The 27,566-nt window shown below is 41.3% G+C and overlaps 1 protein-coding gene and 1 long non-coding RNA gene across 5 annotated transcripts in view; one reads left to right on the top strand and one right to left on the bottom strand.

The window, feature by feature from the left end:
- LOC112984075 (uncharacterized) overlaps window positions 1–14,902 on the bottom strand; it is a 36,930-nt gene extending 22,028 nt beyond the window's left edge. Inside the window, exons 1-4 of one of the 4 annotated variants that reach the window (XR_003259397.2) lie at window positions 14,359–14,436; window positions 13,375–13,498; window positions 12,837–12,957; window positions 3,221–3,333 (exon numbers count right to left, since the gene is read on the bottom strand). This is a non-coding gene — a long non-coding RNA (uncharacterized LOC112984075). Of the gene's footprint in view, window positions 1–3,220; window positions 3,334–7,309; window positions 11,612–12,836; window positions 12,958–13,374; window positions 13,499–14,358; window positions 14,484–14,687 lie in introns of those variants that run through there. The other 3 variants (XR_010389309.1, XR_010389307.1, XR_010389308.1) reach the window with 3 other exon arrangements.
- Window positions 14,451–25,865, top strand: RBX1 (ring-box 1). The gene is made up of 5 exons (XM_026101651.2): window positions 14,451–14,581; window positions 16,588–16,666; window positions 22,912–22,982; window positions 24,285–24,370; window positions 25,691–25,865. Exons 1-5 carry the CDS (start codon window positions 14,504–14,506, stop codon window positions 25,701–25,703), a joined length of 327 nt encoding a protein of 108 aa, XP_025957436.1. The 5' UTR covers window positions 14,451–14,503; the 3' UTR covers window positions 25,704–25,865.
- Window positions 25,866–27,566: the final 1,701 nt, after the last annotated feature.

Below are 27,566 nucleotides of genomic sequence, written 5' to 3'. Positions count from 1 at the left end.
ATATAAAGATAAGGAAAATTTTTATTTCTGTGATGAAGAGCTTGGATACCTGCTCTGGGTTCAGTTTAGCCTTCACAGGTGAACTGTGATTGTACTTCCATTAAAAAAAAGTCTGTAACCCTGACCTTCATCTTCCTCTTCTAATCACTTTTGTTAGATCAGTGCTAAAAGAACAACTGCTTCTAGTGGCTGTTGTTACTTTCACTTAAAAAAAAAAAAAACTAATACAAAAAAAGAGCTTTGTTGATCCACCCTGATGATACAGAATTAGAATTCCTAGAGCTGCACAATGGGACCCTTCACAGTGAAGCAAGGAAGGAAAACCCGGAAGGACAAAGAACCAGGGAGAAAAGGAAAAAAATAAGCAGTGAAGACACATGCATGTTGTATGACATTTCTCTGGCAGAAAAAATGGCTGCACAAAAAACAAACAAACAACAAATCAAGTCTTCCAGTAAACAGTGCCACCCCCTTTCTATTCTATTTCCTAGTATTTAACGTAATCTTTGCGCATTTAAAAAATTAAATGTGAACTTGCAGGAGTGGCTGCAAAGAGGCTCTGCTGGAGCTGGATCCATCCAAATCGGGGCCTGCTCCTCTTTTTGCAAATCATGAGTTTGTCCCAGTAAAATAGCAAGCAATTGTGCAGGACACAAGCATAGCCCAGGCCTTAGCTGCATCTCCCATCCCCCTTAGCAGGGTCCACTGACCCTGCTTTGCAGCTATCTGATTTAGACTACGTGTGCCAATGCAAAGTAGAAGAACAAGCCCAAATCCTGAAGTGTAACAAGGAAGAGAACTGAATAAGCCTATGAACTGATGGTGTCTTTTAGGTTGTATTCTGAACTCGGGAATTGCTGGTTCAGAAAAGACCTCTCCTTGAATTGTCTGTGTTTTGTTAAATTAACACTTTAACTTCCTCAACAGCAAAGCTCTTTCCTTGAAATGCACAATATCTATTTGTTATTCTCAGTTCACATTTAATGTTCAAGAGTTCCAGTACAAATTTCACCTACCTCCAACTTCTTTCCGTCCTGCTCATTAAATTTGTACTGATTCAGCTAATATAGCTAGGAGGAATCATACTGTGACAAGAGAAGTTGTCATCCTGTTACCTGATATTTTCAGCATGTGCCCATTTCCATTTGGAAAGCTTGCTTGAAGTTGCATGCTGGAAGATATGTATGCTGTTGACAGAGTGTAGTTAAAAGGAGGAATGACCTCTTATAGAGCGTCGCTAACCTGGATTTGCTTTGAAAAAAGTCTAGGCAGAGCCTGAGGCAGACTGACTCAGGCAGCCGTTCCCAGCCTGGAGCGCTGCCTGGGAAGATGTCTTCATGAGACCTTTATTCCATACCTGGATGGGAAGGGGTGTGAGCCTGTGTACACCCAGTTTTATACGGCAGTGTGTGCTTTTCTGCAGACTTCCTTTTCAGTTCAAATAGGATGAGGTAGAAACATACCTATTTTCCTCTTTTCAGGAATTAATCGAAGAGAAGTGACCATCCATATGGTGCAGCAGTTGCAAGCCAAGCCACACAGTGGGGGTACGTTTCTATTGCCGATTTTGATATCGTTATCATTTCCTGTATCTTTTCAAGTCAGTCATACAGTTATTTTGCTCTTTGCCTTACTTCACTATGAGTTTTGCTCTGTTCAGACTCTTCCATTCAATCTCTCATAACCTGCCTGTGCCACAGAGGATTATTTTGTTTTATCTGGAGGTAGCTGGACTGACAATGCGCTTAATCTGTTTCTGGAAGTTTTGAGAGGTCAGCAGTGTCAAGGAACAGCAATTTGCATGATCTCCTCTATTATATGTATTCTTCCAAAGAACGTTATTTAACTTGACACACACCAAATAGAAGCATTCTTAAAATACGCGCTTGTTGCAGATGTCATATCCTCTTCCCCGACCTCTGAATTGTTACATAATTTAGAAGATAAAAAACACTTTTGGATTATAAAAATCTGAGCAAGGCTGAAGTCGATTCCTTATTTCTAGCTTTTGTATTCAAGGAACACATTTATAAAAATAAATAAAATTATAAGTAGGAGATGAACCAATTTAGAAATGTTATCAATAAAAATTGGATTTAATTTTATAACCATTTAACAGAAAAAAGTTTTTAAAGTATCCCTTTCAATGGTCTCAGGTATAATTACTCCTGAGTAAAAAACTGGGATTAGACTGGAGTTTAAGTAACTGGCGTGTTCCAGTCTCTGACTTGAAGTATGATTTCTGTACAGTATGCTATTACATGTCATACCCTCAACTGATCTTCATAGAAAGGCCAACCGATGTATTGCTGAGCTTATGGAAATATGAACAAGTGTTTCCCATGTTATCCCAGCAATGTTTAGTTGTTAGGATAGGACCTTTGCTTCTATGAATTCCAGTCTTGATGGAAGTGACTGATGTTCTCTGTCATATTCTAATCAGTATGTGAAATACGAAATATTAATGATGCATTCAAATTATAAAAAAGTCCTCCCAACTGATCTGGCCACTCCTTTACTTGAAAGACTGTTCTCTCTGTGGCTGCTCCTATATTAACTAGATACAGCAAGACTACAAGCTATATGAGCTTACATACAGAGCCAGAAAGAAACTCCCATTCTGTGTGAAAGTAGGTTCTTTTCATGCAAATCTTTGTGTTAGCATGAATGGCAGAAGCCACAATTCTCCTTTTAATTAAAATACTCAGTGTTTTAATAAAAGGCTGTTTTCTTCACTTATTTTGACACTAAAATCGCAAAATAAACTAGCACAATGGTTTTAGCCTGATGCACGCATTGTTCATGGAAAAATACTTCATTTGCTCTTTACTTTGGCAGCTTGCATCTTGCTGGAAAAAAGGCATCAAAGATTTGACCCATGATTGCTTTCCAGCAGTTTTCTGTGCATCATAACAACTAAATCAAAAAACACTGAGTTGCCTCTTTTTCACTGTCTTTCACTGACCATTTAGAGAATGTAAAAAACCAACATGTACGTGCATGTTATGCCATGTGCACCTAGTTCCTTCTGTGTAATTTGAATGAAGCATGAGTATTCAATATACTCTTACAAGTATCTGTGCAAAAGTAACATAAATACTATTATTCACAACAATTCTAAAGCAGCTCTTTAGTCAAAGGCAGGATGGGAGACTATCACACGCAGCCCACTGCAGAGCCATAAATGTTTGGAGAATGGAAAGACAATTGTACCACTCACCTGTGGTCAGGTTGCAGTGACGTGGTTAAACTCAGAGGCATTTTATACCAGGGGGGATGGAGGACTTGCTTTCATTTCAGAGAAACACATCCATCCAAATCTGTATGTATAGTCTGGTGATATTAAAAAAAAAAAAAAAATGTATACAGTCACTGGGAACTTTCTTCTAATATGAGGCTGTGAATCAGGAACAGAGAACATATTTTAACCTTGTAAATTTGTATACAAGTGTTTTTTTTTTTAATGTAGTTTTGGATTTGCAGAGGGAGGGTTTCTACAGAATTCCCTGGTGTTAGTTACATTAGCATTTTATAGGCTGCTTATGTAAACTCTTGAGCTTTCACGGCTCTCTGTATTAGATTTTTAATATAACATAGTTCATATCGGCTTTTATTGCTGTTTAATTTAGGTTGATTTTTTTAATGTGGCTTCTCAGCTGCAAGGAATGTGGCCTACATTTGTTTGAAACTTTTCTTGTCTGTGTTTGAAACCACTTCTTTCTTGCATATTGTAACACTTTCTAAGAGGTAAACTTGCCTGTGTTTGCCATACAGATCAATTAGTCTGCATAGCAAACCCAGATCTCATATTGCAGATGGAAACCAAGAAGTTTTAGATAGTAACTAGAAATCTTTTCTACCTTTGTACCATATTTTAGTTGTACCATAGATATGGAAGTTCATAGGTGAACTGTCTAAATAAATCATTCTTAGCAAATAATGCTTCTTATTCAAGGGACACATGCAAACAGTTCCCAGCCAAATGTTAGTTATTGGCTCCTCAGTTCATGTGGGGTTTGGGGGGGGGGGGGGGGATTTTTTTTTTTTTAAGTTATCCCAATATCAGTCTTCTCTTTTGCAGCATCTGAAATTGTTTAAAGCAACATGTGGTTTCTAACTCCTCCATAAGAAAAATGGCATTTCTAACTAGAGTGAAGAAAAATATAATTTACATAAAAGTATATTTTATCTAGGATAGTATATTCATGTCTATTACAGCAGCTTTACTCAACAGAGAATTTTCTATATAAAAAGATCTTTCTTGATCTTCATAGTTATTCTAGATAAATTTGTATGGAAAATTCAGACAGCTTAAAAAGCTGCTGTATAAGAAGTGCAAAGCTTACATTTTCACAAGTCTTGTGAAGAAAGGATATTCTTTCTTGTGCATCAGTGTGTCTCACCATAATTTCTGGGAAGCTGGCCAGCTATACATAGTAAATATTTCACATACCAATATAGTGATTCCTCTGCAATTCAACCACTCAGCACAAATGAGATTTGATTTATGGTGAATATCTGCACCTGTTAAACAGTGAAATAAGTTCCTGACATAAACGATACTTTCATGCAGTTATTTATCCAAATTTTAAAAAGCTTCTAACAGATTATAGTCTTTTAAAGATTAGAATTTCAAAAATATCCCCAGGTTTGGATTTTGAACTTCCATACTGAAAGGGAATGCATGTGATTTTGAGCAAAAATATATGTGAGGCTAAGATAAACACCATCAAGGGAAGGCATAAAATATGCCTATTACTGAATTAGGTATTTGTTTTGTATACCTAATGATAAAATCAATAAATGGTTCCATCAGACGAGAGTTCCATCAACCTCTATCTTTCTAGCATTCAATCAAGAGATTGAATTTGGCAGCTTTGAGGAGGAGAAACGTTTGTCCATTTTTTGACAATCCATATTATACTGATTCAAACAGCTTCTTTACGCAGAGCTGCACCAGTTTACTCAAGCGTTGCTTTCAATATCATTTCATTATATCAATGCAAAAGGTTGTGTTGACCTTTTAAATATATATTTAAATCTGATCAGTGGAGCTTAAATCGATTAGGAACTGATTTTAAGCCAACTCTTAAGGCAAATAAGTGTGTCCACACAAGGTTCCTCAGCTGTTCAACGAATTGATGTAAAATCCAATTTAAATTAAGCTGCTGCTAACAGACCATTGTTGTGTTGTACGCAAGTCTCAAATGTGCCCGGAAAGTTCTTTGAGAACTTTCTTTTTAATTTCAACAGAAAACTCAAGAAAGGTATTAATTAACTGAGTGAAATCCATTCATCCTGGTCAGGAAAGGAGGAGTCACTATGAAATTCTGAAAGAAACTTCTCAGTAAACATCCAGCTTTCAACTGAAAGCTGAGTATTTAAACCTTCTGTTTATTGTCAAATGACCAGCCATTTTTCACTTGGCAGCTCTAACTGCGGTGAACAAGACTGGTGGCACCAGGAGCACCACCACTCACCAGCCTCTGGCAGGAGGAGGCCAGCCTCCAAATCCCAGAGGCTAAGAAGATCTAAAGTGAGTTTAAGGAAACTCCTGTTGGGACAGGTAACTGAGTAACCTCACAGCAAAATGATATTACTAAAAAGTGGAGCAGCCCTTTGTTAGTCCTTCTCCTTTCCCATTACAACCAGTTCATGTTTTTTAGGGATGGGGCACCTGAGATTTCTGACCTCTAGTTTGACTTCACAGCAGCTCTGGAGTTTTCACAAAGTAGATTATTCCTCCTCACTAAAATGTCCCTGAAGACCTTTGCAGGACTGTTGAGAAGCCCCTTTATCTTCACAACCTGTAAGTCTACAGGAGAATTTCAGACATTTTGACCTTGCACCAAAGAAATGGGAGATGCAAAATGAATTGCACTTCATATTGGTTCTCAATGCAGATAAGATGAAATGAAACAAGTATGTTTGTAGAAGGGAAAGAATACCTGATAATTTTTATACGCTAACAAACCTGTAACTTGGATTCTAAGCACTGAATTTAAAAATACAGTAAAGTACAAAAATACAATAAAATACAGTAACAGAAAGCAAAGGTGAAAGGAGTAAATAGAAGGAAATAGTAAGGTGAAGTGAGAGAAAACTGGTTTAGCATAAAAGACTACCTTAATTATTAATCAGATAACATGAGAGTACAAGTTACGCTCATGTGCTGTTGGGGGCTAATTGTCCTTCAACCTCTTATTCTCCTCTCTTACCCAAATAAATTGTCATCCCCTCAATTTTCCCCTGTCCTAGAAACTTGGATAAGAAAGAGAAACTGGACAGTTTTTCTTATACTCTCCATATTGTTTTAATTAACCAACAGTTTTGCTCAATGGAAGAAGAGTTTTAAGGGCTCTCAGCATCAGGCGCCTTTCTAACCAAAGACTTTGTTTAGATAGGCATTTGCAGGGGCTGTGTTTGCCATTCAGCCCCCCAGCAGTAGCAATCAATGTATGTAAATGCAAAGGGTAGGTACTTTGTCACACTTTGTATTAACAAAGGAAGGTAAGAGAATGGGGCATTTTTTTTCCCTCTAGGGAATGAAAAGGGTCTGGTAACTGCTGATGGTTTGTATGTGTGTGGAATTGTCAGACCTCTGGCCTCTCTCTTCCCAGCCTTCCTGCTTCCTCAGAACTGCTTATAATATTCCCCGTTCAGACTTGTACAACCAGCTGTCTCAAAGCAACCAGCAACTCACAAAAGGTTATGGGATGTGAGTGAATTTGAACATAAGGATCTTCCATGCAAAACCCTGTAACTTAAGGTAAAGGAGTTAACTCCTTGGTAGTTGTAGTAAACTCTCACCCTGTTATAGAACTTCCTTTGTATCTTGGTAAAAGCATGCTGAAGCTGTTGCCTCCTGTCCTGTTCTTTTAAGTTGTACTGATACAGCAGTTGAGTGGGAGAGTATTCCTCATGCTAGATGTGGCTCTTTCCCCTTCCTTCTAGCACAGATAGGAATCAGTGAATCCTGAAGCTGGGGTGAGAAATATGATTCATGAATGTGGTGAGCAGAAGGAGAAAGAAAAAAAACAAAAACAACAAAAAGAAACACAGGGAGGGGGAGAGAAAGGAATTCATCACTTTGCAGTGGTATTTCCTAGAGAAGATTACCACAGTATTGGGCCCTGCACCTTACAGTTCTCTCTCTGCTCATTCCCATTTCCTGAAGCTGTCAGGATTGGGGAGCTCTTGCTTTCTGATCAGTGAAAGCTCGCTGCTTCAAATGGCCCCATTCTTTTCATTGGCGTTCTGGAGATCCAATTGTGTTGAGCTTTTAAATAAAAGGAAAGGATGTTTGATGTAGTGAGATACTTTTAAGGTATTTGAACCCACTCAGCAAAGAAATCCAATCATTTATTTATTTTATTATTCAGTACAGAAGTGGCAGGCAGGCCATCTCTTGTGGGATAAATTCACAGACCTCGATGACTTAATGAAGTTTACAGTGGAGTCCAAAGTAAGGCTAAACCAGGTATGTTGTCTTTATCTGGGCATCAATAATAGAAAGAGCAGTTAAATACCAGAAATATCTGAAATTCTGTTTCCTGAGAACTACCTGGGTTAGGTATCGCAATGTTTCTTTCCTGTTTATGCTGGGTTAGGTATCGCAATGTTTCTTTCCTGTTTATGCTGGGATGGCAGGCAGGAGACTGCTGGCTGGCTCCCTAGCTCTTGTCTTCTGTGGTAATATCCATGTATTTTTGCATCTTTGTTTGTCATGTCTTGGGGCCATCTAATTTCTCTCTCCCATGTCTGTGTGTTTTGGCAAGATGAAACAATGTAACATCAGCTCTTTTTTTGCCCCTGAATCACATCTTAACTCCATCTTCACTAACGAAAAAAAAAATCTTGGATTTGGATTTTTACAGTCTTCAACTGCCAAATAGTGTCTTTGTCATGACTACCACTCTGCTCGTCAGGGGCTTCAACAAAATGTCTTTAGTAATAGCAGCATCTCTCTTACTGAGCCAGAGGAGGAAGCTAAAGGCTAATGAATTTTGTCTAGTACATGGCCTGCAGTTAGGAACTTCATTCAGTTAGAAGGGATCTTTGGAGGAATACCTTTGGGTTGCTATATTTTTCAAAAAAAAAGGACAAAGAATTCATGAGGGAAGACAAATTCAAAGCTGTAGCTTCATGGTTCTCACCTTCTTTCAAACAGGATCAAAACCTTTGACTCAGCTGATGTAGTTTCCAGACCTCACTTGTAGATTTTGTTTTTCTGATTCAGTGCTTATTCCCTCCCTGTGGCTCTGCCACATTCAAGACTATCAGAGAGAAGTTGTAGAGATAAGAATATCTGTAAACAGTGTTTTAGTGTCTCCCACACACCAGTCTGGAACTGCCTCTCCCCGTGTTATTGAATGTACATGGATTTCCCAAATCAGTAGGAGTTCATTGATTCACATGCAGGCAAGCTTGTGTTACTACTTTGGTTATTCCTGTGTTTTTTTCCTAGCTACTGTTAATTAGCCTGGCAAATTTTCTAGTGTTGCTTATATGCAATAGTAGAAGCATATAACTACTTGTTTTGAGCTCTCGTAACATTCTCCTTTTTCACATCCTTCTTAAAAGGATAAAAGGCACTTTGAAAACTTTGTACAAGCAAGGAGAAGATCCAGAATGTGATCTGGTAATCAAATGATGCCTTGAGTGCAGTTAGTGGTGCTGTCTCCTGCCCTTAGGCTATCCCATAGCCTCTTGTCACCACACGCATGTCTTCTGGGATGTCAGCTGTCTGTTTTCAGGTTAAAAAACAATCGCTCCCCTGCTATCATTTTCCTGTTATTCTCTACAAAAGACTTGCCATCTTCTCTCCAAGTCGCTATCTCAGTCCTTCTCTCTGACATCTCTTCAGGATCTCATCTCAGGTTAAAGCAGGACTCTTCTTTCTCTCTCAAGCCTTCACTCTCCCACACATGCATTTTTCTTGGTTGCTGTAGACGGTTTCATACTCCTGCCACTTCTTCAGCCTTGTGAATAAAAGAGGAGGCCATGCTGCAGCTGGTCACTCTTGGGCCCACCACCTCTTGTACCCTCAGGCTGTGGGCAGCTTGGAGAGATCTGGGTCCTCTGGACCTCAGCACAGGCTGTAAGTCTGGCTGCAGAACATGTCCTCTCTGAGTGGAGGCCATGATGCTTGTTTCTCTCAGGAGGTGGCAGCACAGCCAGATGAGACCAGCATCTGCAGCTCTGTGCCTAAGACTATGAGAGGCGAGATGGGATTACTTGTTTGATTTCTGCTTAGGTGGAGCACCTTAGGGGGAGAGGATTAGGATAGGGGTGGAGAGGAGTGTTAACACATAGATAAGATGGATTCAAACCCTCTTTTGAAGCAAAGTGAAATCAGCCCAACATCTTGACTGTAATGCACTGGGAACCTTCTATCCTAATCACATTTCTCAGTATCAGCTGCTACTGATAGTTAGGCATGGTGTGGGGCTCCACTGTGTGGACAGCATTATTTCTTGAGCCTACAACTGTGCTCCCAGATGGTATGTTACAAAAGATGACTGTGCTGCTCCTCTGTGTGTGGGGAAAGGCTGTCTGCAGTAGATTGGGTATAGCCATTAAGTATCATGGTTTCTGCAAGCACCTAATTCATCTGCAGGCTTGTTTTGGGTCATGGTTGTGTGTTATTTTATCTGCCAGTTATTAAGCAGCTCTAGGTGAAATGCCAGGGGAATGGGAGAGCAACAGTTAGTCACCATCCCATGAAATGCTAGAACCTGCTTCTCTCTCAGAATCTCATCTGGGTTATTTGGGGCAGGAGGCCCCATCTCTCCCATGAAGTTTCAGTGATGGATTGCAAAGCAGTGATACTATATGGGGCATCATGTACCCATCACCTGGAAAATATGCATAGCAGCAAGGCATATGGGTTTATACAGAAACCAAGCATAGTCTGGTCCCAAAATATATGCTATATGTTGCTTAATCTACCCCTCTGGCTCTGTTCTTTGAATTCAGCTTTACTATGCCAAGCACTCTGGATGAGCTGGGGGGTGCTGCAGAGCCTTGATGGGAGGTTTTCTGCTTACTTTGTGAACTTTGAGAAATTTTGTGGCGATGCAGAAAGACCACAGATCCAGTTTTACCCCAATTATGAACTTACGAAAGCTGTTTGGTGGTTTGGGCATCCAAAAAAGCAAAGGGTGCTGGAAATCCAGACTTAGCCAATTCAGATGTTTTCAGTGGCATCAGCAAATAGAGTGCCACTAGCCCTGCAATTCTTAAAAAGCAACAAAACATGCCTGATTTTTACTTGTTGGTTTGCAACCACTGAACGGGAACTAGTCTCACATACCAGGTAATTCCTACTTGCTGCTGCTTAGACACCATTGAAATCATACCTTATGTGAGCAGCACTGAGAGGGCAAAGCACAGAAAGACAGCAGCAAGACTTCTATAGCTGTATACTTGAGGTTTGTAAGCACTTAGAAAAGGAACACCCCCTGCTTCTTTTTCTTTTCCTCTCTGCTCCTGACAGCCTTGGAAGGCCAAGCCCTCCTCTCATGACTGTGCAGTAATGGAAAGGTGTTGCTCTGAAGTGTCTTTGAGAGGGTTTTAATTCCCCCCTTTCTTTCAGACATTTACAGACCCGACAATGACAGAGAGAGATCCCCTGGCATCAGTGTGTGCATTGAGGATGACGTTTTAACAGAGGATGCACTGCTCATCTTGTCCGTTGACTGCCTCAAGGAGCTTTATCACCATGAGCAGATCTGTAGCTGTAGCACATGACACCCCTTCTTGCCTCTTGTATTCTCCACAGAAGATGCAGCCTCCTGTAACTGGCTGTAGTTGTCAAGCAGTGGGGGGTGTGGACTGTTGATGGTTGTTTCGAGATGGTGGGGTGGGAGATGGAATGGAAATAGCTCAGGCAGTGAGGACTGAAAAGTAAAGCAGCTTTTTGTGTGTGCATCTTCTATCTGATCTGTTTAGTTCTGGCGGATTCCTCTACCTGACACGTGGGTCTTTCTGTTCTGGTGCCTTCGGAGGGATGAGTTTGTGAGTGCCATCACCAGGCCTTCTGCCTGGTCCCTGTATGGGTCAGAGCCAGGGCTACAAGCAGCTGCCCCTCACTAATAGTTGCAGAACAGTCCAGTCAGTCATATATTTTCAAAGTGGGGGGAACAAATCATTTGGGGGATAAACCTCACAGGGGCTGCAGAAAAAAATGACAGCAGGAAGCTTGTAAAGGACGAAGACGATGACCAATTAGTTTTGGAAGGTAACTGTCCTGGAGCCACCGGATTGTTGGCAACTACCTTTTTGGAACAGTTTTTGATAACTGGGAGAGGGAGTTTCTCATTTTAATTGAGACTAACCATATTCAGAGCAGTTGTCTGTGTCACCTAGTGTGTCCATCTCTCTGCCTTTTCAGCTTGGCAGTCTCCTTTATTTTTCCCCTGCATGTTCTGGTGATTTGAAAAATGATCCATTCTTCAAAGCATCCCTGGTAATTTGGACCAGTGTTGTATTTCTTCGGAGGTTGATGCTTTTCAAAGCTGCAGCCTGTCTTTCTGCAGCAGCTATTGCCACCTCTCTATAACATATAGCCTTAACAGGGAGAAAACAGGTCTGAGGGGCTGCACTTTTCCTAGGTGCAAAGAAATTTGAGATGACACCACAATCAACAGAAAACACTTATTTTTTTCAGGTGGAGTACAGATGAAGTGAGTAATCAGACCTTTTATGAAATGAAGGATTATTAGGGAATGGCAGCACTAATTTCACTTTGTGAAGCACACTGGAGATCTCTAAATGCTGTTCCCATTATTGGTATATTGGTATATGTATATCTATATGTACACATATATCAGTAAATATTTATTAAATAAGCATGCATGTATGCATTCTACTCCACACCAAAAGAGACTCCGCAATTTTGTTTGTTATCTTAGCAGTTAGTGGGTTCAAAAAAACCCCACAACCTTTTTAGCAAGACTTAAGATCTGCATGAGTTTAGTTTAGATCTACTGAGTTAAGGGAAATATTGCAATACTGATTTAGGGCAAAAACTTATGTTTTTATTTTAAAAAAAATCTTGCAAATTCTGCTATGAAAACAGCTATATTGTTTCAGGTGAAAAATGAATTTTTCCTCAAGCATCCACCTCCTGTTTCCAAACATTCCTTTGCAGTGGCCATCACACTATAGCCTTAAATAAGGGGCAACAGGACCAGAAGCTGAATGTATTCAGCTTGATTTTATTGTCACCAATAACAGATACGCTGTAGGTGAGCAGCATCTGGGGAACAAGGCAGTTAAATGAAATCAAATCTTTTCATGTTGACAACTAGAGGTGTTAAAGTGTGTGTAAATGAGAGCAGGCATTCTTCAAACTTACCTTGATCATATGTTTGGCTTTGGCCCTGATCCTGCAAGTGTTTAAGTACATGCTTAACTCAAGGCACATGTGTCACATGTCTTTCAAATCTGATTCCCATTGAAAATGGGACATGCGACACATTGAATGACAGCATCATCTTGTCCTTTCTGCAGGCCTCTACTTTAGTTTAAATTTTACCTGAAGACTTTCAGACATTCCATCCCAGCAGCCACTGGATTTCAGGTAAAAGCTGTATGAATATTTGGCTGAACAGGGAAGGCAGTATTCTGCATAGATTGCTATAAAGTCAGAAATACTCCAAGATGCAGTGTGATATCTGTATTATATAATCAGCTGAAATTCAGTCCTAAGCCCAGATTTCTTACATCTGTACCATGGGGACTAAGCCAAGACTTAGAATAGGTGTAAGGCATGATAGGGGAGAAATTCAAGTCTGCACCTACCCTGAATGTAGGTTTACCTGTCTGCTTACCTATCTATAGTGTGTATGGCTCAGCCACTTGAAGTCTCCCATTTGCTCTAACAAGTTATGTAGCCAGCTCCACAGAGATGATTGTGGATCTTTCCTGGGCCTTCAGCTCTAGTGTTGCCACCTGCAAAGATGTAAGGTAGAACAGATTGACTGTCAGCTTGGACTCCTACTTCAGGCTGTCCCAACAACTCTGGGGCCAAGCCATAGATAGCAAGACAGACATAGAGAGAGCCAGACTGGGACAGTACTATTTGGCCCAAATGCCTGTGGTAGGTACAGCACATATGTAGCTTGCCTGTATGCAAGTAAGGGAATGTTCTTTCTGGGCCTCTACTACCTCCTCCTCCTCCTCCTTCCTCTATCCACACAGCAACATAGTGTACAGATCAATTAGAAAACAGCTGACTCTTTGTAGAGAGCGTAGTCTACAGAGTGCTTGCAAATCTGGGTGACATTCCAAGATCTGCTGTGAGCCTGCTGGGGGACTTTCAGGGAGTGTTTTCCCCTCAGTTTCCACATCTTGAGGAGTAATACTGACCTTCTCTGAGAAGCACTTTGAGCTATACTGATGAAGTTTCCAGCACCAGCTCCCATGGCTGTTGTCTCCATCTTTTGCAGTGGAGTAGGCAGGGCTTAGGCAATGCTGGCACCATAAGTTAGACCTGTGTTGAATAACTATTTTTAACCTAATTTGTGTGCTGAGAGAGTAGTCTGAGCAATGCTGACTTGTCTCTAGCAATTATGATGATTTATTAAAAAAAAATATTGCTAATAAATGAATGGACTGTGGTAATGACATCGATGACTCTACCTGGTTCTGCAAGTGCAGGACCTCAGCTAGGATGGCAGAAAACAAGCAAAAAAAAGCCTATTAAGGGCTGAAGCCCCAATTTTGCAGTAGGGTGCAGAGACAAATCCCAAGGGATTTCAGTGATGCCCTACACAAAAAAACAGACCTGAATATGCAAAGCGCCTCGGGTCACGCTTAAAAGCAATCCAAACTTTCCGTCAAATACGTGACCTCATCGGATGGGGGTCTTTGTCGTTTTGGGGCAGCAGCGAGCGCTACCCGCCCTTGAAAGCGGCGGCACCTCACGCCCGCAACGAACTGATGCCGCTTCTAGCGCGGAGCTGGGCGGAGGCCGGCCTTCCCGGGCCGCGGGCGAGGCCGGGCCCGCGGCACCTGCTTCCCCCGCCCGCCGCGGAGCGGAGCGGCCGCCAGGAGGCGACAGAGGCGCCGGCAGCGCCGCGCCCCCTCCCCCCGCGCCGCCCCGTCCCGCGCCGGCCACGCGGCCCCACCCTTCGAGGGCCCCGCCCCTCCCCTCCCCTCCCCTCCCCCACCGCCTCCCCGCCGGTTGTGCAACCCCGCGGGGGGAGGGGCGAGGAGCAGGATGAGGTAACGGCGGGAGGGGGCGCGCAGCCCGGGCTCCGCCCTGAGCGGCGCCTTTAAGAGCCCGCCTCACGTGACCGCCCGCCCCGCCCTCCGCTCAGCGCCGCGCTCCCGCTGCCCCCCTCCCCGCACCTGTTGGCTGACGGGCGAGGCGCACGGAGGGGCGGGGCGCGGACAGGGCCCCGCCCACAGCTTCCGCTCCCCGTCGCCGCACCCCTCCCCCCTCTTCTCCGCGGCGCATGCGCACGGAGCAGGACGGGCGATTCACGCATCCAAAATGGCGGCCGCGATGGATGTGGATACCCCTAGCGGCACTAACAGCGGCGCCGGCAAGAAGCGCTTCGAAGTGAAGAAAGTGAGGCCCGCTGGCGCGCTCTTTCCGCCAGCCTCGGTGGGAGGAAAGGGGTGGCCGGGGCCGGCGTGCTGGCGGCGAGCGAGGGGGAGGGCGGGTTCCCGCTCACCTCGAGGCGCCGAGCGCCCGGTTCCGCACCGGCGCGGCCGGGCGGGGCTTGCGGGGGTCGTGACGTGTGTCGGGGCCAACGGCCGAGGCGGGCCGCCGCATGTGGAGCGCCCGCCGACCAATCAGCGGGCGCGGCTGGCGCCTGCCGCGCGGGGGAAGGGGCCGCCCCGTGAGGGGGCTCCGCCGCCCCGGCGCCGCCCGCCCTGTCCGGGCCTCGACGCCACTGCGCACCTCAGGCCGGCGAAAGGGGAGTGGAGAGCTGTGCCCGCCCCCCTGCAGCCCGGGTGCCAGGGAGCCCCGAGTACGCAGGCTGCTGCGTACAAAGATTTGCGCAAATTTGCGCACCCACTTTCCCCCCCCCCCCTTTTAAATCGGGCAGTAACGATGCGTGTTTATTCAGCAAACGCTCTCGTGTCACGCTGGTTTCTTCTCTGCTTCCCCAAACAGTCATAGCATAGGTCTTCTGCCAAGTGCCTCCCATGGGTTTGTCAGGTGGATCGTGGTAAATAAACATCTGTGTCTGTTACACAAGGGCCCAGGTGAGGTAGGGAGGTTGGGTGGGGTTGTACAATGCTGGAATCTGTGAAAGAAGAAACTCTAGACTGGTTATCAGCAAAACACCTCCATATAGTGATTCATACATATATATATATATATACACATATATATATGTACATATATATATGTATAGTGATTACTGTTTGTAGGATGGTTTCTAGGCTAGTTTGTTTGACATACAGCTGTCATTTGTGATGATGGAAACTCCTAGCTCTATGCTGGGCTGCTGGGCTATGCAGAAGCAGGTGCTTGAATAACATGACTGCCTGCTCTTTGGAAGTAGAGGTAGGGAATATATTGATGCCACAGTATTGTGTATTACTGCAGTTCTGAATAACTGTGCCATTAGGTGCCAATGCAACAGCAGTATGTGCAAGAGTTGCCCTGCAGTATGTTCGTTATAGCTGTCATGTGTATTGCGTGGCACTTTCTTCCCTTCCCAGAGCTATTACAGTGGTCCCTTTACAGCTGTGCTGCTCCAGCACATGATAAGAGTAGGAAGTGGCACCTCTTATCTATTGGTGGTATTCCTTCTCCCCAACAATGTACCAGGGCACATCTGTCATGTGGGGGGCCTCAGTATAGGCCTGTGGGTCCCAACAGTGGTGTATGCTGAGGCATGTGATTAAGTACCTGAGAGCATGGAATAGATGAGGGCACTGAGAACTTACCTTGCTAGATGCCTTAATGAGGAAGTTCTTGGAAGATAAGTACCTCAGTCAGTAGGCTGGAAAGAAACAAAATGTCTAGATCTCTTAATTTATTAGTAAATGAAGATTATCCTGGCTGCCTATATGCTGTCAGACTGCCCTGAATATTGAAGGCAAGCCCATCTATTTAGTCATTCAGGAGTCAGGGGAAGGTAGCATAAGAGATGATTCCAGTGGTTTCCAACTGTTTTGGGGGAAGATTATTTCTTAGAACAGCTGCAAATAATGGAAATTCCTCTTAACAAAATGGCATCTGGATTGGCCTTTCTCCAAGGCAGTGTCCTTTCCATCAGAATTGAGGATGTGGCTTGAGATGCATTCTTGCCTAGGAATCTTGAATAGAAATGCAGATGATTACATTTGTTTGACAAAAAAGGGGACTAAGGGAAGTAGCTCTTGTTTCTGAAGTAGGAAGGAGCATTAGGTCTGAGAGATACGTGATGAAAACCTACTATTGCTTTCCTCTAGCACTTTTGAACTCATGAGAAGGAATGGCTCTGGATTTCTAGGTTTTTTTTGTGAAATATCCCTGCTTTTACATTTCAAAAATACATGGGATCTTGAGGGGGAAAACAAGGATTTCTGTGTGCTGTAAACTGAGTTAAAACTATGTTTTTCTTTTTTTCTCTCTAGTGGAATGCAGTAGCTCTGTGGGCATGGGACATTGTGGTTGATAACTGTGCCATTTGCAGAAACCATATTATGGATCTATGTAAGTAAATGGTGGGAAAGGCATTTGACAGTTTTGTCACAGGCATAGTGCACAGCTGAAATATACCCTGTTCAGGGTATGTTACTGCAAATATAGCTTTCAGTTAGGAAATAACTTTTCTCAATGCCTATAATGCTATGCTCTATCTTGTGTAATGCTAAAGTTCTATATTTTTGTGACTTCTGTCACCATACTGCTTTCCCCACACCCTTTTCTTGTAAGGGATAGAATCACTTCTTATCACGTCTACAGAAGACACGATGTTGCTGAGTATATTTTGGATGGAACTATGAGGAAAGGGAGTAATAATAATAAAGAGCTGGAAGGAGGTAAAATTATTCAGAGTTGACAGGTAATGTTCACAAAGAGAAGTGACGGAGTTTGAGATATAGGTATTAAGTTTTGGAAGAAGCCCGTTAGTATGAAATCTTATAACACTCTTTGTATCTGGCTGGCCAGGAATGGCTCAGACCAGTGACCTCACTTGATTCCTTGCTCTGCAAAAGCTATTTTGCATTAGTCAGTTAACGCTGTGATATGGGGAATTGTGTGGTCGCCCAGAGAACTGACTGTTTTTTTATGAATAGAATAATTAAATGTTGAAAGTAAACACAAAGCAGTGTTAATATTGATGTGAGTTTTTGCAGTATAATCTTGATGGTTCAACTAACAAATATGCTTGCTACATAGGAAAATAAAGGATAATGGAATTAAGTACAAAAATTTCTACTCTGAGATGGATGTATGCTGGTTTCAGTCATAATGAGTACAAAACCAAATTTTTTTCTCAACACTGACAAGCTATTTTTGACACAGTCCACCTTCTCTCAGTAATGGGAGACAGAAGACCTTTTAATTTACCTAGATAGAAATTTGCTTTATTTGCATGTAGTGCTGAAGTGTTAAGATCGTAGAACCCCCAAAAGCAAAGGCAGATACAACTACAGTGTCTGAAAATGGCAGTCAGGATTCCATCATGATAGTTTTGTTTCCCTTCATTTTTATGCAGTAGCCCTTGGAATTACTGGTAATGATAACTTACTGTCAATAAGCCTATATGACAACAAAACCTGTTTCAGACAAATGAGACCTCCTGTTTATAATAACAACTAGTGAGAGATGCACCTGATTTCACCTTGTATTTAATTATAAAATCCTTCTGAAAGTAGTTTTGGAATTATTAAAGAGAAGACACTATAACACACAGGACTGAAACTGGGTTAAGTGAGTTCATTTCTTTGCTTTCATACAGACATGTCTGTATTTTGAGCCAGGTACTGCCTATTCATGCCTCAATTTATTCTTGGTTACTAGAAAGGGAATGATAGCAGTAAGACAAGCAAGTGAGAACAGTGGTTGTGAAATATGCTGAGGTCCTTTAACATAAGGATTTACTTTTGATGACCCTCTAACCTGTGCCATCTTGAAAAGAAATTGAGGTGGGCGCTGGAGATGCAACTCAGTCTCTCATGATTATGATATATTACAGAGGAAAACATGCAGCTGACAAGTACATGGAATTTTAAAGGTCTGTTGGAACATAAGTTTTATTTATAGAATTAAAAAAATATAGAATAAATGTATAAAATCATGTAAGTCAGTATAATTTTTCAAAATAAGTGGGATATATTGGGTGTTTCATTCTGCCTCAGAATGTGAATCTGCCTCAAAATTAATGCCACTTCCCTTAAAAGGCCAAATACAATCTTGTCTATTTGCCATTTTTGATAAGTGGCAAATAGGAAATATGATGAAGGGGAGATGTGGAGGAGCTGGAAGGGGAGCAGATGTGTTACTTTCCAGTAGCGAATTTCTTGTGTCAGTTCTCAAAAATATAAAGTCCTACCTAAATGACCTTTTGAGACTGTATAGGCAGAATACGAAAAACAGTGAGCGAAGAGGACGTGACTTTCTTTCTTTTTTGAGTTGCTTAAGCATAAGAGACATTAGTTTGGGTGTAAGCAATGTTATGAAAAGCCTGTACTGCAGATGAAGGACCAGAATTGACAGTATACAGAGTACAAGAAGTATATAAACTGGTGTTCCAAGATCAATGTTGGGTCTGGCTTTACTTACTTCCTTGTTAAAGTTCATTAATGACGTTAAAAAAACACTTTAATTAGATTTTCAGACATAAGATGTGAAGTGATGGGAAATTGAGAAAAATTAATAGAATGTGCAGGGAAGGACAACACAATATTCAATTTGATAAAATGCCGGATGCAAATGATGCCTCCGTCCTCCAGTGATGAAAAGAAGCCTTGAAAGGGGAAACATTAAAAGAGTGATAAGTACACCAGCTACACTAATGGGAAGATTGTTAACATTATAAAGGCAAGCATCCAAAAGCTAGGATGTAACAAAGTTAAGGTTTCATGTACTTCTTCCACTGCATGTACATCATGACTCATATGGTCAAAGGATTCCCCCCTGCTCTCAGTATGATTCGTTTTCAGTGTACAGAATGAATGAACAATTTTTCAGTGTTTTGTTTTCTTTTCATTGTTCTCTGGAAACTAAAATTTAGGTCCTATTTAGATTTTACGTAAGCAGCATTCTTGATTTCTTCAAGGGTTTGCTCTTTGGAGCTATTGCTGCAGCATGGTAAGTGGGGAGTGTTAGGAAACACTGTGGATAGTATAGTGGGTTACCTGCTGGTCTAAGATGTGGAATATAAAATGGTAGCAAAAGTGACCCATATGCTTTCGAAGTAAGTAAAATATGCTATTGAAATACTGACCCCTTCCTTTGATAATAAGGTACAAAGTACGAAATTAGGTATTGCAGTTGCACAAAGATGGACAAATTGGATAGAATCCGAAGAAGAATCTCAGAGTGATTAGCAGGTTGAATGGTTTTGGATTCATGGGAAGAATGAAAGAACAGAACTGAGTATAGATAGACTGCTAAGTCATAAGTAAGAGTGGAACATAACTGTGTACAAATATTTTTGAGAGTCTGATACCAAGAGGAGATACGGAGCATCGTAGAAGGGATCATATGACAATACAGTGAGGGTGGAACTGAGGGTAACTACTGGGTAGAAACTGTGGATAATTTATAAGAAACAGGAGTAAATTGCAAGGGGGAAGCAGTAGAATCCCTCTGAAGTTTTGAAAACTAAATTGGAGAGTTCATGCTGCATCTTGTGGGTAACAAATGTACTCCAAGGTTATTAGCCTGGTTATTTGTTTTTTCCATCTCTTTCTGACTGAATACAGCATATGCTATGTTAGCCATTCATATTTAGTTCTGTTCTTCCAACTAAATCAGTCCCTTCATGACTAAAAAAAAAAGTCCCTTCATGTTTAAAAAAAGAAAATACAGAAGGCAGCATGTAAAGAGAAAGGGGAACCCATTTAGTGGTTACCCCTGTTCGAGCAGGAGCCATTTTGAAGAGCTCTACCATCTAGTTACCAGTGCAGCAGCCTGTAACTGCAGCTGCAGAGGGAAGATATGTACTTTACTTTTGTTAAGTACCACTGTGGAGCTACTTTTCTTATATAACTATACAGAAGATTTGTGCAGTAGGAAATGAAGGGGAAGAGGGATGGTTCTTAAGAGATGACAAGATTCAAAAGTTATATTATATAATATGCATTTCTGTAGCTGCCTGAGTTGAAACACTTGTACTGCATCTTTCACAGTTATTACAGGTAGTTCAGGTTTTAGCTGTATTTTTCTGCCCTCGCTCCAGATGCTCTGCCAGAGGCAAGGCAAAAGAAGAGTATTTCAGTATTCCTCCTCTGGTACCTGTTCCTTTCCATCTCTTATCACTTACTTTGGGTCAGTAGCCAGTAAGTAGCTGTTCTTTATTTCAGTGGCTAGAATCATCAGTTTTCATTCTCTGACTGAGACTGTTCATTTGTTTTATTCTATTTTGTTGATATATTGTCCTTTTTTGAAATTGGGCAAGTGGGAGACCAAGAAGTGATTTTTGTGAGGCCTTTTTTTTTCTGTCAGTCAAAGATGATTGTGCCAGTGGTAGTCTCCAGCCTGTTTGACGGGGGAGTTAAATCTGGATGTCTTGTTGGGAGGGCCTTGCATCACCACCAGAGAACTCCTGCTCAGCTATTTCTGCAAAAGCTTATCTGTCCTCTTGAGCTTTTGTACTGTCATTTGTTTTAGACGGTACTTGCTGATCAACATATACATGAGTAATGCTAAAATCAATTTCAGTGCTGCTTCTCTCCCTTACCTAAGCCACCTTTCTTCCCCTCTCCCTCACACTCAAAATACAGTCTTAAAAGCCTGAAAAAGTTTTAGGATTGTGTTCCAAAGCATACAGCTCACAGATTGGGGCCATTGCGGGGGCAAGGACCAAATGACATAAGAATGGGCTCGATGGACTTCAGATCTAATATGCCCAATATCCTGTTCCCAGCAGGGGAAGAGGAGAAGAAACAAGATAAGCATACTGTGTGCTGGAATATTTTCCTTGCTTTTAGTGGTCAGGGACTTCCTGAGTTAGTTTGCTTACCAGTTGACCTTTCTTCCTCCAAATACATTTCCTCTGCTTCTCCCGCTGCTGCTCTTCTCAGCATTCAAAATATTTAAGACTAACCATATATGCCCCATGATAACCAGTAAGACCGTGAGTCTGTACTGTTGTAACAGGAAAACTTTTGCAGCAGTAAAGTAGTACATTTCTTTGAGTATACTTTGAGTAGTACACTTTCAGCAAAGGTGCACTTTTCACCAAAGTACCTGAAGCTCTTAGGTTCTTGAGCATCTTCCACTTACTTAGATATAGTTCTATTGCTGTAAGTGTTGAAGGGTTAAGGAATTAAGAAATTTGACGTTTTACCTGCACTGGAATTTGTACTCTTCTATGGACAGGTCAAAGATTGAGCTTTGGACTTCCTGCTGTTGTATATCATATGCTGATATAAACTGTATCATAAATATAGGTTCATCCAAACCTTGCAGAACACTTTGCTGGAACTGAGTTTCTTGGAATTGCAGTAAATTTCTTGTTTTAGGTAGTTCTCATGTCTGAGGTCAAATGATCTTTCTCACATCTCATGAAAAATGGGCCTCTTATTTTGTTCATCTCCACACCTGAGAGTGGAAAATGGAGGAAGGGATGAATAGGACAGAACAAATGAAGATCACATTTTTCAGCTAAACCTATGGGTCTTTATAACATTTTAAAATCCTTAATTGGTGAATCAAATTCCTTTTCCTCTAAGCATATTCAGGCACACGAAAAGTGCACAGAGAATTGGAGCTCATTCAGACATTTTCTTTGCCAAGGAAAAATACTTGCAAAAAAAGAAAGTAACCAATCCATGTATCAAATTCTAAGCTGGTCATCTATCAGCACTTCTTTTTAAACCTTTTGGGCTTGACTTTCACTGTTTTGAAGAAGCATCCTTTAGCAGGAAGTAGAATGTTGGCCTTAAAATAGGTTTGTGTTGCTGATTGTAGAAAAGTTGGAAATGTCTTTTTCTCCTTAGGTTTCTTCTTCAGGTGGAGCAGAACTGAATTGTTCAGGGTGTAGAATGGAGAGCCAGGTTGCTGGATTTGTTTTCTCAGTGCTGTTCTTCCTTATTCACTCACTCACTTCATCTATGCCTCCTGACATTAAAAAAAAAAAGAAAAAGAAATCTTAAATAATCTTTGTCCTTTTCAGGCTTATCCTAGGTACTCTGCTCTAGGGTGTTAAAAGCTCAAAACATACAGTTTAAACTGTATTTTCCATTAGTATTTTGGAGGCATGCTCATCTGTCACAAGGCTATAGAGAGGAGACAGACAAACTTCAGCTTTGCATGAGTAAATCATTTTGTAAATATAATTTATGGTACAAAATGTCCGACAAGACAGTGAATTTAAATTTAGAGAATTCAGAGTAAGAAATTTAAACTTTTCTTCACAGTTCTGCTATGGTAACCAATCATCAGAAAAAGTGTATTAAAACACAACAGACCAAATTAGAAATATTTATCATTAAAATTTGGAAAGCAGACACACATTACTGGTAGATGAGCTAAGTACTCTTGCCCTCTGGTTCTTTGGGATACTAAAATTTAGAGGAAAAGGCAAAGTGGGATGAATTATCTTTTGATCTAATATTTTTGGGGGAAAAAACTACACTTTAAACCAACAGCTCTTGACACTTTCCAATATAATGAATTCAACAAAACGAAGAGCTTTTTTTCCCACTTGCTATAATAAAGAAATCTGCCAGTTGGTGTTACATGTAGATCTTCTGCATATACATGTTTAATCTTTGTTTTCACAGGCATAGAATGTCAAGCAAACCAAGCATCAGCTACCTCTGAAGAGTGCACAGTTGCATGGGGCGTCTGCAATGTAAGGGAAACTGTTCTATTAATGAGCTCAATGTATGATGATGTCCCTTTCTTCACGAAGTTAGTTCTAAAAAAGGCTTCAAGTAATCCCCCAGAAAAAAAAAAAACTTCAGAATGCCATTTGTTTAGCAGAGGAGAAAGAAGAGGAGACAGTAGAAAGGAAAATGGAAGAATGAAAGTTGGAGAGGTGTAATGGGGAAACAGAGAAGAGGAGGGAGGAAGATAGGTCTTGTCCTTATTTTTTGAAATCGTAGTAGATCTTTAATTTTGAGCATAATTTTCATGGTCAAGGTTTTGCTTAGGAGTTGCACCTTTTTTCTGATGATAGGGTTACTTGGATGTCAGCATGCTTGATTTGTCTTTGTGCAGGCTGATTTGAGGAGTCAATATGGGGTGACTGGGTGATTTGCTTTCCCTTTTGGAAGAAGATCAAGTCAGTTTTAGTATCTAATCTCCAGCTCTTCCATTTTGTTGCTGTATGCCCTCCTTCATATGTGGTCCCATTAGCATGTGAACTCAAACTGGCATACTATCTCTTAGCTAGCCTGGACCTGGACTGGAAGATAAAGTTTTCCATAATGGAATAGCTATTTGTCCCTCAGTCCCAACCTTGTTATGCTATGGGATCGAGTTACAATGTGATAATCCCTAAACAGGATTATGAATGTTATGATTCTGTCTGTAAAAGACGAGAGCAATTTTTTTTTAACCATGTCAGCATAGTCTAGTGTCAAAATTATGACTTTCCGTGCAATAGTTATCACAAATGGAACCTTGTTTTTTTAAGGAGCTGTATGGGGCATGGAAGAATGTGTCTGCAGTAAATGTGTGATAGAGAATTTTTTTCTTTCTGGCCTTGCAAGCTCATTTTTATTCAAGCTTGAGTTTGTCCAGAGATCTTGCAGAAAGCTTCAGCCTGTCTACATACATATCACCCTGCTGCTCATTATGAAATCCTCTTCCTTGCCTCTCTGATTATGCTTCTTATCAGCATCTGCTCTGCCAATTTTAGCAGCTGCTAAACTCTGCGTTCTCTCTTCATCAGAAGTCAGTCGCTTGCCACTGTGTCTACTGTGGAACAGGCTGCCTGCTGCCATTTCACTAATGTTCCCTTTCTCTATTGAACTTGGATCAGTTCCTTGGTGCTTACCAGTGAGCTGGCTGATGAGTCCTCACCACCTTTGTCTGCATACACTTGCTACTCGCTTCTTACCATGATGCTTTCGATGTATTAGCTTTCATGTTGAGGCATGTTTATGAATACTGTGTTCTGAAATGATGTGATTTGAACTTTTTCTTCCAGCATGCTTTCCACTTCCACTGCATCTCTCGCTGGCTCAAAACTCGCCAAGTATGTCCGTTGGACAACAGGGAATGGGAGTTTCAAAAGTAGGTATCCTGCACAGTTTTCAACATCAAAAATGCAATTGTCCTTCTGCTAGCAGAAATGATTAATGTCAGATATGGGTCTGACAGCATAGTTGCTGTTGGGAAAGGATTTTACTTTACCTTGCTGTATAGTGACCTTTCCTTAGTCACCTGGTGGCTCTGAAGGAAGACCAAATAGCTGTGGATAAATGAGCATTGTTATAAAGTAGCAATTTCTATTGACATTCTCTCTAAAGAGTGGAGAACAGAGAGAAATTGAATTCACTGAAAGCAGAGCCTCAGGTGAATACTGCACTGCCGCATGAGCAATTTGAGTTTGGAAACTGAGCTGAATTGAGCTGCTCTTCTTCCAGAGCATTTATACTGAGGTGCCAGAAGTTTTATTGGGTCCATCTGTGTTTTGGTGATTTGTCTTATAATTCTAATAAGATTAGAGGTTAATACAGCTCACTTCTTAGTATCTTGAAAGCAAGTGTCCATGTAACCATTGCTACTGTTGGCCCATTTATTCAGAATTTCTGCGTTCTTTTTTGTTTTGTTTTCTTCAAAGGTCTGTTGTTAAAATAATCAGTAGATACATGGTTGGGTTTTTGAGGATTAACTGTACATGGACAGTAGTTGGGAAGTGTGCCTGTCACTTGCTTCGTTCTGCTCTGTTTGTCCGTTAATCTCTCTTTGCACAGCTATGGATTCACCCTCTTTTTTCTTTTTTCTTTTTTTAAGACCATTAAGAGTCCAAATTAAAACAAAGCAAAACAAATACTGTAGCTATTTAGGATTGTCTTTGGAATCTGGTTCACATTCAGTTGTATAAATGGTCATTGACATGATAACTTGAGTACCATAATTTTTGTCTTAAGATATTTTAATGAACAGTTAATGAAAATTGAGCCCAAGGTGCAGCTATTCTGTCTGGCTAGAGACTAATGTTGCCTGGGCAGCATTATGGGTGATTGAAACATGCATGAGTATCTTCTTATGCATGCCTAATAATACGTCTAGGGGTATGATAGGTTTTGGCCTTGTTTTCACTCGGGGTATAACTGAAGTGGGATTCAGGGCAGATGATGAGGATACTGAGAGTCTCTCGCATATGAAATACTGGACTGCTTTGTCTCCCACCTAAGTAAAGACTGGATAGACTTGAGGGAAGTGAAATGTGGAGAACTTCCTAAGGTTTCCATAGCATAGCATTTCATCTACATCTGTGTTGCATGTTAATTAGATTGTGTTAGAATGAGAATAAATCTGCCCAAATCAGCACTGGTATCAAATACAAATTGTCAAAAAGCATTAATGTAACATATTATATATTTTCAGGTATGGACATTAGAGAGATGGTCATCAAGCTTCTTGTTATGTCGTCAGCCTGAATTGTTCATGTCACTATGGGTTTGTTTTAGCAATTTGAGAAATATGTATACTATTCTGCTTCAATCTGAGTATCTCTCTATTGTACACCGTTGAATAAAATCTTGCTGGAGCTTCCTCTCTACATTTTTGTCTTGTGTTTGTGAGTGGGAAGTTGGTGAATGAGAAAGCAGAAGAATTTTCTGAAGACTGGGGAGTTCAGGTACACTTTTGTTCATTAATATCATCAACACTTTGGGAGGCAAATGTCCTGTTTTCATAGGAGAACTTCCTGGGCAAGTACGCTTATCACTGCCCCAGTCTTTGACTGAGGGTTTGGTCTTACTCCCTAACAATTTAAGAACCACACCTCTGGCTCACTGAAGCCAGCATTAGGCTCCATCATGTAGTACAATGGGAGCAAGACATGGCCTGGCTAAGTGTCATTTATGCAAATAGTGTTCTCGGATGGACACGCTTTCTTGCAGTGGAGTTGAAATGATGACCTATGTAATTAGGGATTGTGTCATTATTAGAAAGTACTTTCTATTGCTTCTACTCTTGAGTTTGACTAGACCAGCTCCCCTACAGAGGAAAAAGTCGTTAACTATTCTCAGTTCTATCTATTTAGCTTGGGAAACTTTAACTGAATGCCAGTTTCTGTCAGTGCTCATAAAGCACTTTTGTGTGTCAGGTGAAAGGAGGCTCAGGTAACTCCCATGCTAAATTGACTGCAGAGCTAAAAATAAGTGGTGCATGAAAAAACTAATTCTTGGTTGGCTTTCTACTGGTATTTCCCCAGTTCAAGCCAAGACACAGTTCTTACAGGCCAAAAGTTGTTACTGTGAAAAGTACGTAATGCTTTGTTTGGTACCTCCCGTGCCAAATGGCATGGTCTCCTTATCGTTACATCAAATTTTAGCCCTTGTTGACAGCCTCAGCAGACGCCTGTAATTCAAACAAGGTAAAAGAATTTCTTCCTACTACAAAAGGTTGTGTCCTTCATGTCACCAGTGGCATGTACAGTAAATTTCTTTCAGTAGTTGTTCATGATGCAACCTTTGGGTGAGCACGTTTTTGCTAGTTATTGAGGATGGGAAATTTGTTACCTAATGCTAAGCATTAGTGTGGGGAGTAGAGATGGTCATCAACAGAACCAAAGCTTGCAAGCTTCTCAGTAGTTGCTGGGGCTTTTTTTAATCTGCAGCAAGCAAATGTCAGGATTATTTTATCAGCAGGTGTCAGTGCTCTGCAAAGATATGGTTTGCTATTTTCCGCCCTCAAGAAGAAAAAAGGGACAACTAAAGTCAGGAGAGTTCATAGCTAAACAGTTTTTTTTTACCAAAAATTTGGAGTTGAATTTGTTCAAAGCTCATCAAGGTAATTTTGATGATGAGAGCAGGGGGGAAAATGACCTTCTCAGCTAATGTAGTGGTCAAAGCGTTCATCCAGGCAATGGGAGATGCAGGTTAAATACCATTCTCTGGAATTTGCACTTCCTGTCGAATGTCCTGTCCACCTGACCAAAATGTCAGCTCCTCCTGTTGATAACAGCCTGTTTGTACACAGTGTTTGAATATTCAGGACCTGGAGCGCAGATGCTCCAGGTGCTCAGTGATCAGGGCATGTAGTTCCTCTAGAACTTTGTTTTGGGTCCAGCTACATCAGTCTGGTTTGTTTCCCTTTAGTCTGTGCATATTGTGCTGAGCGTATTTTTTCGGCTGAGGACACATCAGCGCAGGCATTTCCCTCTCCTTCGTGGCTTTGTGTGTTTTTGCTCGAGGCTGTGCCTGCAAGCGGATTCTTTTTGTATCACTTTTTTTTAATGGATTCTTCCAACTGGCAA

This window comes from Dromaius novaehollandiae, chromosome 1, assembly GCF_036370855.1.
Source record: "Dromaius novaehollandiae isolate bDroNov1 chromosome 1, bDroNov1.hap1, whole genome shotgun sequence".
NCBI classification, from domain to species: domain Eukaryota; kingdom Metazoa; phylum Chordata; class Aves; order Casuariiformes; family Dromaiidae; genus Dromaius; species Dromaius novaehollandiae.
This window is presented reverse-complemented; position numbering and strand designations above follow the sequence as displayed.